Raw genomic sequence first — 13533 nt, forward strand, 5'->3', positions numbered from 1 at the left:
GGTATAAATGCACTCAAGACTTGACATAAAGTCTCTTTTTATCGACGTCAAGCTGATGTCCTAAGGGAGTCCGAGCTACAGAGTATATCAAGCATGGCAGGTATGTGACAACAATAACAGAACTGCTGGAGTTTATATTTATGGTCTGACCATCTCAAACTATTTCTCAGAGGTAACTGTCAGTGCTTATATTGACATGCTGACTTTAGAGTATCGAATCGGAGTAGTTTTTGCAGTATTCGTTAAAAGCAGACTTTAATGGTTACGAAAAATTCATGTCTCATCATCTCTGCAGATGCATGCATCATTGCGCACGTGCATGTTTACATTGTGTTTTTAGTTTCTTTTTAGTATTTGGATATTTTGGCCGACCAGTGTTAGTGGAACATGTCTATAATAATGTAATGAACTATATTGTGGTTAATCTGCTAGTATACCCGTGAACTTGACCAGTTGGTTAAAATTAATTGCAAAAATGTCTCAGAAAAGAGAAGTTACAGTAGTTCTGAGAAAGCTGCAGCATCATATGTTTGCAGATACCACTTGACCACTTGAGACCACTTTGACAAATGCAAAGGAGTTTGATAAGTCTAAGTGTAAATGTGTCTAAATACATTTTGAGGCCACTGTAGATAACTGCTTTACTATATTTCCATTATTATTACCATTTGTATAAGGTTGTGAGAATATATTCAGGTATTGATATTTTAGAAATAGCCTATCAAATGGAGTGCCACCCTAAATATATTGAATCTTAGCGTGTCACTTGGAGAGGTAGCTGTATTCACTGGTTCTTGATTGTACTAGTTTGTACTATACATTGAGCTAAGCAACTTCAATAAACTCAAAATGTCATTAATAGGAAAACCTGCATCTTTCACTTTCTTTTAGACTCAATCATATTCAAACCTTTGGAAAAATCTTGGTCTCCAAGTTTTTTGATAGACTATTTGTTGGCATTTGTTATGCCTTAGCAAGATGATGCCAAATCAAGTTAATTAGATCCTCCTGTCTGTTCAGTAATTGTAATGGCATTCTGTATCCCTCTCGTGTCTCTCACAGAACAGGCATTCGTCACCTTGGCCACAAATGACAGCTATGCAAAGGGAGCTATGGTGCTGGCGAAATCCCTTAGGAAACATAAGACTTCAAAAAAGCTGGTGGTGCTTGTTGGACCTCATGTGTCAGACCAGTCCAGGTACTACATTGTAGGCTGGTTACTTAACAGTAGAGTACATTTGGTAAATGTGCCTTAATGGATTGTTTGCCCAAAAAGGAAAATTATGTAATGATTTCTCACCTTCATGTTGTTCCAAACCCGTGTGATTTTATTTTGTTTCCGTGGAACACCAAGGGAGATGTTTTACGGAATTTCCACTCCACACAGCCACATTTCTATACAATTAATGCATATAGTGACCAAGACGCCATAAAAGTAGTTCATACAACACTACACTATATTCCAAATCAATTAGTCACTATATGCTTCATTGTATGGAAAAGAGCAGCCAGGGCATTCTTCTCATCATGCATTTGTTTTTGATGCTGTCATAACTTGTTGGTTTTTGTTAGAGATGCACCGAAGTATCGGCCACCGATTATCGACCAATTAATGATCATATTTATTGGCCAATTATTGACCAAATTTAAAACCATCGGCAAATCGGTTTTAAGCATGAAAACGTCGATATGAAAATCTAATGGTAATTTATAATTAAAGGTGCTGTAAGTGAAATTTGTTTTTTTTCATGGAAAGGTAAACAAAAAAGTTGTCCTACTCCCTGAAAGATACTAATGAAATGATATATGATAATGAAATATCTCACCTGTCTCTGGGACAGCTCTAGACACTTTCTGCCTGTCAATAATTTTGCGCGTTCTCATAGTGTTGTAGTGTCAGAGAATTATTGAGGCGTAATGCCATTTTTATGCCATTTTGTTAATTACAGTTGTCAGTTGAGGGCGCTATTTTACTGTTGTTGTTCTTGACAACAGCATCTGCTCGATGTCAGTCTCAAGTCTCAATAAAGCTCATTTGATATCTTTGGAGTGCAGGATTTTGGAAAGAGGTGGCATGGCTAATCCATCGGCTCAGCTTGTGGAAATTCTAGAATGGCTAAAATCGCTTACAGCAACTTTAATTATCACTTTGTAAAAAAAAAAAAAAAAAACTGTGTGAATTCAAATGTATAATCCAGGATAGCCACATTGTGCCTCTCTTTAAAATGTTGTCCTGTCATGTGTTCAACAGATCCAATCAATGTTCAAATAAAAATTATCTATTTTTAGAAAAAGCTTTTGTACGTCTTTGTACATTTTTAAAACATAATTTCTGAGCAAAACAGTGATCTGATGACAAAATGAGGTAAGTGGCAAAATATCGGCCAATAGTTTTTGTTAAAATCGATATGACCAAAAATCTTCATATCCCTTGTCATGTTTGAGTATTTTTTTATTTATTTATTTATTTATTTTTTTTGGTTTAGTTATCTTAGTTGCAAGAAACCCCTTTAGGCCACGTCCACACTAATACATTTTAGTCTGAAAGCGCATAATTTTCTCAACGTTTTGGTCTTCCGTCCACACTGAGACGGCTTTTCGAAAATGCTTCCCCAATGGGATAAATTTGAAAACAGTTTTCGCATTGTAATGTGAACAGAGAAAACAGAGATATACGAAAATGATGACATATTTGTTGTCATGATGTGACACAGTTATGTGATCCATTCAACCCAAAACAATCAAGATGGCGGCCCATGGTGTAGCATTGTTGTGCCTAATATTCATTTTGATAGCATTGTTAAAGATAAATGTTACTTTGAACAACCTTCACTTTGCATTCCTTAAAAGGCGACAGGAAGTTTACTAGGAACTGCTGTCAGGCGATGGAACACGAGAACAATTGTGTTTCAGACCGTACATGGAATAGCAATTTTTTGCATGTGCAGTAAGGGGATTTAGGAGTTTGCAAACATTTCAGTGTGGACGAGCAACTTTTGGAGAATGCTTGAAAATGGCAGTTTTGACGGAGAGCGTTTCGAAAAAGAAAACACTGTTCAAATGTATGTAAATGTAAATGTATGTAAATTATGTTTTAATGGTATCTCGTGTCAAGTCGTAATAATTAGAATAAGAAGGCGAAATCATAAGAAATGGTAAGTACCAAGATTATAAAATGGAAAATTATTTTTGTGTACCACAGAAAAAAGAAAACATTGGGGTTTGGAACAAGTTAATGGAAGCTTATTACAGGGTTTTGATATAGCTACATCAGTCATTTGTATTGCATAAATAAATATGGGGTGAGCAGGGCTCCAGACTAAAAAAAAATTACTAAGGAGCCATTGGCTCATAAACTGAAACATTAAGGAGCCAAATGGCTGTTTTTAGTCACCAGATCACAGAATTGCTCAATTTAGATTGCTGTTCAGAAACAAGATAGAAAGCCAAAGGAAAACTGCTGATAATAACCCATTAATCTGAGGTTTTATATACAGTATGTACTGTATAGTTGAGAAGATAAGTTTGGATTCCCCTTTTGTCTCATAAATGTTCACACCCTTTTCATAATTTATTCAAATATAAGAGATAAAAGATTTTAATTTTAATTTTATTTAGTACTGCCCTTCAGAAACTACATAAGCAAATATTTACATAAAGTATAGAATGCATATAGTAGTGTGTTGCCTTCTTGAGTATCAGTGAATGTTTGCACCTTGTGTAATAGTTGTGTACAAGTCCCTCAATTATCCTAAGTGTCAAAAGCTGGATTTTGTATATATATATATATATATATATATATATATATATATATATATATATATATATATATATATATAATTTAAATTGTTTTAAAATATTGCCTTTGTCCTTCTTTACTGCTACCGATGGGTCAGACACAGAGACTACAAGAGTGCAAATTGAATGAAATCCCAGATGATGTTTATTGTGCTACTCCAATTCCAATCAATAATTACCAGAAGTAGTACATAATGTGAGACTTTTAATTATGAAGAAGCCTGAAAAACACATGGGACTCTTATTTTGAAAAGTCTGCGCTCATAGTTGTGAACTCACTGACACTACGGCTGATTCGCTGAGAAAGTGACTCTGATTCAAACTGCTAATCTGAGCTCCAGAGTCCAAATCCTCAGTTCTTTTTGGGTGATTCATGAAAAGATCCGGTTCAAAAGAGTCATTTTGTCACAACTCTCTCGTGCTGGGTTTGTTGTTGCGGTGCAGCGAGCTCATCACAACAGAACGGGTGAAAAGCGGCTCGAGACACACTAGTGCGCACTCTAAAAATGTATTCAATAACTTAAAAGATGATATCTGATGAAACCGCATATGAACGCACACAACCCGACTGTCGCCAATGGCGACTAGATTTTAAATTATTGTCGCAATCAATTATTTTTTGTCGCATTTGCGACCATTTTAGTCGCAGTCTGGAGCCCCGATGAGTCAAAAAGTTTACAGACGTATCCATTCTTAAAATAAAGTGTTGGATAGGATACTTGTTAAAATGTGATGCCTGTATTGTATCAATTTGAAATTCTGATGGTTGATTGGTTGGTCTCTATGGCATTTTATTTGATTTATTTTTTACCTTTTTGTATGAGCCAAATCATGGGGTTGTCCTGGGACTATGTTGGATGTATGATTAGTCAGAATAATAGTAATAAAAATAAAAAAAAAGTTTTCCTGAATGTCTTTAGGGCAGTGCTTCATAAGATCTATGATGAAGTCAGGCTAGTTGACGTGATGGACAGTGGAGACACAGCACATTTGGCCATGATGAAGAGACCTGATCTGGGTGTAACTTTAACCAAGCTTCACTGCTGGACACTCACACACTATTCTAAATGTGTGTTTATGGATGCAGACACACTGGTGAGTATTACACACAACAACCTTTACTTTGGGCCAGATAGTCAAGCCAACTGAAAAGCAAAGAGCTGTGCTTTGTCAAGACATGCATGCCATTTATAATGCAGTTATTGGTTTGGTTTGTAATTTGAATTGCATAATGTTCCTTACAGTGGCGTAGCTAGAAACAAGGCTCTAGGTGTGCCAAGCGAAAGAAAAGTCCAATAAAGTGCCGTACCATTGACAACCATTGCATTCATTTCTTTTTAGCTCTAAATAATTTTTTAGCCATGTGTTAAAAGGTATAATGACTTAACAATTAATGCCCATTTTATTAGATAGGCCTGTTAATGTATCCAAATATTAGGCTTAAAATATAATCATGAAATCTGAAAAAAGAATAAAAATAAAAAATGGAATGATTCATAAGTGTTTTACAAAATATGCTGAAGACACAAATGTAAATGGAGGGATAATTTGCTCTATTTGAGAACATGCAGTAGAATAGTCCTATATAATATGTGATACAAAGATACACCTGGTTGTACATTCACTGGCTCAAAAAAATAATTTTGAATATTAAATAAATAGGTTATGCATTGTGTGGAACACAAGAACACACAGCATTAAGATTTTCTTAGCTTTACTTCAAATATGAATGAAATTTGCCATAAATACAGACAGCCAAGTCTCATCTTTATGAATCAAGCAGGGTCATAAAATGAACAACTTATGGCGCATGTCTGTAACACGTAAAGAACATAATTATTACGAGTAAAGTATGAGTAGTACCTATCCAAGTGTGTTTTCCAAATATCCCATAATATGCACAATATAGTGGTGAAGAAAAGAACAACAAATCACTTCTTTTGCTCAAATGGATGCACACAGTTATGAATAATGATACAGAATGCCAAACTGAGTAACAAAATGTTCTTAAAGTGCGTGCTTTCCTCAGACTTGTGCATTCCACGTCTGTTGCGAAGCACATATGTAATCTGAGGTGGCTTCTATAACATTAAGAATATTATAGACATTATAATTGATTATTAAATGTATTAAACTGAGTAATTGATTTATCAAATTTTCAATGTCACATTAACGAACCCCTACTAAAGCGTCAATAAATAACATTTGTAATTTCATTTGGGTGTGCAGGCTAATGTTTTGGGTGGCATTTGCACTCCCTGGCTCACCCAGGGGTATGCCACTGGTTCCTTATGTAAAGCATGTATACTTTTTGTGGTATTGTTTTACTTGATTTGGCATGTAAATGTGGGTTTGACATATTGATAGGATTTGGTCTTGGTGGACCAGATCTGCTATGCTCTGCTGCTGCTGCAAAAGTACGAAAACTCACTACTGCTAGAACATACACAGATATAATGAGTTAAGCATGTGGACATGCTGCTGCGTCTACACAATGAGACAAACACAAGACATGCGCCCAACAAAGCAGAGAAGCTGCACAAACGCATAACACAAAACACAACCCCCAACCAAGCAGATCAACCACCAAAACTTGTGTACTGCTGCTGCTCTGAAAAGTCATATGCAGCTAAGTGTCTGGGCCAGCTTGGCGAATGGCTTAAACAACTAGTGACATGACTCATAATATGGATGTGGACCAGGAAAGCCCAGAGTTTATTTAACAAGTGACTTAGCCTAGCCATGTGTGAATTTATTTAAACAAATGACCAAAGATAGTTATGTGTGTCAGTGCCAGATTTTAAAAGTGTGCTTTTATGTGTCATGACCTTACTGTGCAAGCTGGTAGATGAAAACCCCAGCAACCACCTGAGTGCAGTGAAACTGGCTTATCTGCAAAACTGTGCAATTTAAATGTTATAGAATGAGAGAGAACCAAAGTTGATTGGCTAACAGATTACAAGTCTAAGGACCTATCAGCTTACACCTGCAAGCCAATTGGCTTAATGCATTACAGACCTTTCAGCTTGCGAAATGTAGAGATTCATGCCGAAACATAGTTATTTATCTGTGCCTGCCTTCAGATTAAAATGCAGACATTCATTTAACTCATTAGAGATGCTTAAAGCACTTGGAGTTTAAAGTCAACATGAAACGCCATTAACAACCCATTTTACTTCCTTAGTCTGAAATATTTTCAAATGAAACGGGGGTATTTAGCTAGTAAAAATGGTCTGGACTTGATTTTATCCATTGGGATTGATTGGATTGTGAAAGTAGGCAGTGTATACCAAAACTGAGCCAGACCTGAATGCAAGTATCTAGCTAGCAATTGGCTAACATTATCCAATAACCTGTGCGGCCTAGGTGACATCAGTGGAAAAGGAAAGTTGTTTTAGAGATGAAGAAATATATTACATTTTGATGAAAGATTATGAAGATTTTTTTTTCCCCCATGGAATAACTTGCACATAAAACCACAAATCTGTTAAAGAATCGTTAACCCAAAAATGTCAATTCTGTCATTATTTACTCTGCATCATGTCATTCCAAACCCATATGCTGCAGTTTTTGCTGTGAAAAACAAAAGGAGATATTTTGAAGAATCTTTATGCAGTCTTTTCCATTGACTGACAGTTATTAGTGACCAGATCTGTCAAGCTCCAAAAAGGACAAAATGACACCATAAAAGCACCACAAAAGTAATCAAAATGATTTGTGTGACCAAAAAGAAAAGTCTTTTGAGGACACACGATAGCTTTGTGTGAGGAACAGACCAATATTTGAGCTGACGTTCGCTGACTATTTTCCCCTCCACTGAAGCTCTAAATGGAGAATGACATTGAGAGCTGTTGTGGAAAAGAAGAAAGATTTATCCAAATTTAAGTAAACGATACATTTTGATTTCATGTTGACTATATGGAATATTTGAGTTTCAATATAAGTTCAGCTCAATCAACAGTATTTGTAGCATAATATTAATTACTACAAAAAATAATTTTGTTGTTTATTTGAAAAACAAACATGCAAAAATCGCAGTTACTGTACAGTAAGGCACTTACAATGGAAGTGATTGGGGCCAGTCTATAAACATTAAAATATACACTGTTTCAGAAGTATAGCTACAAGATAGAGCTGCACGATTAATCGTTAAAAGATCGCGATCTCGATTCAGACACCAACGCGATCTCATTTCTAAATGACGATTCTGCAATGTATATTAACATTCCAGTGACATTCATTTGTAAGGCGGTCAAATTGCAATTCAAAATTCACTTCAATACGTGTTTTTAAATGTTGATTATATGGCATCTACAAAACACTGCGCTCCTGCACGAGATGCTGAATAGCATCCAGCACAGTGCTTTACAAACTGCAGGGTGCAGCCACAATTAGCAAGGAGTGTGACATAATCTCTGTTCAGTTCAATATTTTAATAGCAACCGATGCTACAAAATACCAAAATCTGACTAAATTCGCTACCCATGTGCTGTTTGATTACAGCTGGCTGCTTTCCAACACTCACATGCGTGTGTCTGCCCATGCAATTGTGTCTTGTGATGAATGCAGCGCTTCTGCACGAGACTCTGCACTGTTTTTAATCAAAATAGCCCTTTTTAGGTGATATTAATTTAAACACAGCTGTTAATGAATTACCAGTGTAAACAGATGGGATTAAATCTGCGCTGTCTTGACGAGATATTAAAGCAAACACAGCCGTTAATGTACAAGCAGACGGGACAAATTCTTCAAAATGTTTGATTTGTGCGATGTCTAAATGTATATGTGGTGGTGGGGGTGTGGTTGAGTGCCGGTTTGTGATTGGAGAGCGAGATCAGGAGATGAGAACGGTAAGGATCATCACCTGGCAATGATTGTCTCTAACAGCTGTTTGTCATTGCAGTGAGAGTGGAGATGGGCTTTAAGAGCAAGCCAGATGCCAGTGAGATGCTAAAAGCTGAAAGAGACTGCGTTAATTTGTATCCGCTGAAAAGCGTAAATTTTGAGTGTAAAAATAAACAGACCGTTTGATTTGGATTTGCCATCTCCCACTTCCTCCTTTTCCCTAACTGTGAACATTGTTATAGTATTTAAGCTGCATGCTGTCTGTTATAGGCGTTCAGGCATTCTTACAGCATCAAATCAGTATTACTGTAGATCTATCACACAGTAAAGAGTGTCAAGTATTTAAGTAGATTCATTTTGCATTAACTTACCTTTTTTAATGTTTATATAAAAATAAAAAAAATGTAAATGTTTAATTGCTACTGTTGCTAAAAAACGTAAAGCACAGTTTACTCCATTCTCTATTTAATTACTGGCTCTTGAATAATTCCTTTACAAGCTTGAAGCAAGTTTTACAAGAGAAACACTGTTTTTATTTATAAATTATTGTTTTAATTTAAATGGTTAATATATATATATATACACTACCGGTTAAAAGTTTTGAAACACTTGACTGAAATGTTTCTCATGATCTTAAAAATCTTTTGATCTGAAGGCGTATGCTTAAATGTTTGAAATTAGTTTTGTAGACAAAAATATAAGTGTGCCACCATATTCATTTATTTAATTATAAAACTAAGATTTAATAAATAAAAAAAACGTTTTTGAAATTGATGACTTGGACCAAATAATAAAGAAAAGCAGCCAGTATGTGCCCAACATAGATGGGAACTCCTTCAATACTGTTTAAAAAGCATCCCAGGGTGATACCTCAAGAAGTTGGTTGAGAAAATGTCAAGAGTACATGTCTGCAAATTCTAGGCAAAGGGTGACTACTTTGAAGATGCTAAAATATAACACAGATTTGATTTATTTTGGATTTTGTTTAGTCACAACTTAATACAAATAGATCCATTTATGTTATTCCATAGCTTTGATGACTTTACGTTTATTCTAAAATGTGAAGAAAAATCAAATTATAATAAAGAATAAGTGTTTCAAAACTATATATATATATATATATATATATATATATATATATATATATATATATATATATGTATAATGTTTTTGTTTTTTTACTTTTAAAATAAGTCTTTTATTGCATATTTGCTTAAAAGTACAATACCAAGTTAATACAGAACTGTTAATGAAGCTTTATTCTGCTCGTTTTGCTTTTTACTTAGCAAATGAGAAACAGGATAAATATTTTGTTTTTATTTAATATACAGTTTTTTAACAGGATTTTATTTATTTATTTATTTATTTTGCATAGATTGAAGCAAAAAACATTTTGTCACAACCTTTAGTCAATTATATGTTGCTTTGTTTAATACCCTTATGTCCAGGTTTTGTAAATCACTGAAATAAGCTTTTTGCTTCAGAATCGTGAGAGAATTGTGATCTTTATATGATTAAGTAAAAAAATCGTGATTCTCAATTTATCCAGAATCATGCTGCTATACTACAAGACGTAAGCATTTTATGTGTTAACATGATTTTAGGATTTTCTGCCGTTATGGCGTTTACCAGATTAAACTGGCATTACATCGTCATAACAAAGTTGTAATAGTTGATATAACTTTACACAGATGTTAGTAAGCGGTCTTATCACACTAAAATCATATCATATAATATTTTGTGGCTGTACTTTTGATACAGTGTATATTTTAAATGTTTAAGAACTGGCCCCTTCACTTCCATTACAAGTGCCTTACTGTAACTGTGATTTTTGCTTTTTTTTAAATAAACCAGAGACGAGTTGAAATTTGTGGAAACAAATGTAACTTTGTCCTTTAAAAGTTGGGGTGGGGAGCATATTATGGTCTGTCATTTGCTCTGATGTGTTCTGTTCACTGTAGGTGGTATCAAACATAGATGAGCTGTTTGACAGGGAGGAACTGTCTGCAGCCCCAGACCCCGGCTGGCCTGATTTTTTCAACTCTGGTGTGTTTGTGTTTCGCCCGTCTAACGAAACCTACAGCAAACTTCTCCAGTACTGCACAGAGCATGGCAGCTTTGACGGTACGTGAACCACCATCAGTATTTATTTCTGGATGTGTCAAAGTTTTTATTTTGAATTGGAGAAAATTTATTTTAGGGCACTGAAATAGTTTTAAAGATTTTATATACTATATACAATATATGTATATGATGTAATGTATTCTATTTGTGACTGCATATAATTTTCTATTTTGCTATTTGCATATTTACCAATATCTTCTATTCATCAATGTTTTCATGGCAGTTGTTGACCACATTTTAGGCCACAGGTAGAGCATTTTTACCATGTGATCAGAAAAGTAGTGGTGTGGCTTAAGTTAAAGCTGCTGTAAGTGATTTTCTTTAGCTGGGTTTCCATCTAAATGTTTCGAATTTTTAGTGCATTTCTAAAAATTCGACTAAAGCAAATACGAACTGTTGTGCGTTTCCATCCACTACATCACAGCATTAAATGCTGCCAGAAAACGCCACAGAATAAGTGTAATATCTGATATAATGAGGGTTGAAATGGATGCAATTCCCATACGCCGCCAGCCTCCACATATATGGGAGCGCCCGTGCTCAAAACTGTTCTGGCGGATTGTGAAGACCCATTTTAGTGACCAGCTGTGGGTTAAACACTTCCAAATGCCAAGAGCTATGCACAAAAATTGTGTGCCAAGGTCGGACCTTTCGTTGGGCCAGTCACATCAAGCTATCGCACACGTGCACAAATGGTTAAACACACTTTCCATCATCTTAATGCGCATTTTAGAAAATCCACCTAGCCACCTACCATTTTAAGCCAATATTGAGTTTATTTGCATATTAAGCGTTTACATTCAGGATTTCTTATGCGCAATTTCAAAATGTTGAATGGGAACACAGCTTGTGCTAGGTCATGGCATTGTTATACTGCTGTAACTCTGCAGAAAAACATATGCCATAAGAATTAGGATGCCCTGAAATAAACATGGCTTCAGAAATATGTGTAGTATGTACTTCCTGGAAAGCCAGCACACTTCTAATCCTTAAGCATTTTGGTTTGTCTAGATAATTTGATATTTATATTATAGTTTATATTAGCTGTTAAAATCTCCCATGTTTATCTCTCTGGTGATTCGTGTCCTTGTCTGGAATCAAGGCCAATCAAGGCCCGATATACTATATGTCCAAACATCTGTATGGACATATTTTTCCACCATACATCTTTCTATATTGCTCTTAAATTGCAGTCATCATTCCACCTCTCTGTTCCTGCTGAAACACCTCTTCAGATAACCACAAACCCAGTGGTTTGACATGTGTTCATCTTACACACACTGTCAGTGAAAATTAAGCCGCCCCTCCTTGTTTGCATCACTAAATTACCTCAAGTGAAAGTAGACAACAACAGCTGCTCCAAAATGTTCATGCACCCAGCTAGAGGAGTCTGGCACAAGCGCTCTCTGCAAACAAAAGCCCTTTCAAAGCAACCACCTTTTTTTTCCCTGTTTTTGTAGGAGCCAAGTGCCATTTTTCTAAAGCCACCTCTTGGCAAAGACGCTTGTTATGCAACTTTTATAGGTTTTAGTAATTAGTAAAGTGTCCAACAGGAAGAGAGCATGCAACTATTTGTTTTTCTTTTGCTTTCTTGTTGTGCCTCATAGTTGGTAAGACAAATAATTGTACACACTGCAAGAAATCATTTTCTTAATCAGAATTTTTGTCTTGTTTTCTAGTTAATATATTCTATAAAATATATTGCATCCTTAAAACAAGATCAAATATTAAGATTTCTTCTATGAGGATATATGTTATATTTTCTTACCCCATTGCCAAATAGTTTTTTGCTTGTTTTCTTGTTTAAAGAATAAATTGAATACAATTTAGTGAGCTTTATGCTTAAAACAAGAGCAATCTGTTTGCTAATGGGGCAAGAAAAATTACTTTTATTCAAGATATATTCTCCAAATTTTATTTTCTTAAACAGCTTTGGATACCAAGTACAATTATATTGTTTTAAGAATGTTTAGATACTTTTACAAGCAAGCAAGGCTACATTACTGATTAAGAATAATTCTGCACGTCAGTGAATTGACAAAACTTGAGCAGGGCAGTTCAATTTATGATGAAGTGTACTGGTGTTAATGGACTTGTTTTCACCTCTGTGAGACAGTGAATCCATTCTTGTAGGTTTGGCTGCGAGTGTGAATGTGACTGTCGAGGAACCAATCAGATTGCTGGGTTTGTGGGGTGGGCTCTGGTGAGGCTGCTTACAGTATGGAGGCTGGAGCTTGTTCAAAAGACTGTTTATTATGCTTTTGTTGATCCACAGAATCCAATGACTCATTTGGGCTGTGATAATTAGCGTCTGTGCTTCTTGCAGTCTGTAAATGCTATACAATCTGGTCAGCTGGGATCAAAGACTATCCTTAGTCTATTTTTGTCCTTTGTAGCCTTGAAGTGACCAACATCCTTTGCCCCATTTCAATGCACGTCAGTGATCTAATGATGTGTTAATTTGTAAGGATTGCTTTATTTTTAGTGGGCTAGTTTGTTTGTGGCCTCAGCAGGGATAGCTTGACCTTGGAGTCTCATGGAATTTCCTGCCTATAGCTAACAAGTTCTTTGAATGAAACTTTGAGCTTTGCAGGGAAGAACAAAATCAACTAGGTCTTCTGATAGGACTTTGCAATATGGTTGTTAGTTTTTTTTGTGTGTGTGTGTTCTGGGCCCACCCAAAAGTCTCTATGTTATTCTGGTCCCTAAAAATGGCTCGGGTCCCCTTTCAATGTAAGACGATGGGGGGTTTCCAGCCTGATCTCA

At 35.6% G+C, this 13533-nt stretch overlaps 1 protein-coding gene across 1 annotated transcript in view; it reads left to right on the forward strand.

Annotated features, from left to right (window-relative positions):
• The window catches only part of LOC127431979 (glycogenin-1-like), a 40299-nt gene continuing 26766 nt past the window's right edge, over positions 1 to 13533 (forward strand). Inside the window, exons 1-4 of the mRNA XM_051682686.1 lie at positions 1 to 100; positions 1063 to 1198; positions 4719 to 4893; positions 10605 to 10767. Of these exons, the coding sequence (XP_051538646.1) occupies positions 94 to 100; positions 1063 to 1198; positions 4719 to 4893; positions 10605 to 10767 (481 nt within the window). The 5' untranslated portion in view covers positions 1 to 93. The remainder of the gene's footprint in view (positions 101 to 1062; positions 1199 to 4718; positions 4894 to 10604; positions 10768 to 13533) is intronic.

This window comes from Myxocyprinus asiaticus, chromosome 41, assembly GCF_019703515.2.
Source record: "Myxocyprinus asiaticus isolate MX2 ecotype Aquarium Trade chromosome 41, UBuf_Myxa_2, whole genome shotgun sequence".
In the NCBI taxonomy this organism is placed as follows: domain Eukaryota; kingdom Metazoa; phylum Chordata; class Actinopteri; order Cypriniformes; family Catostomidae; genus Myxocyprinus; species Myxocyprinus asiaticus.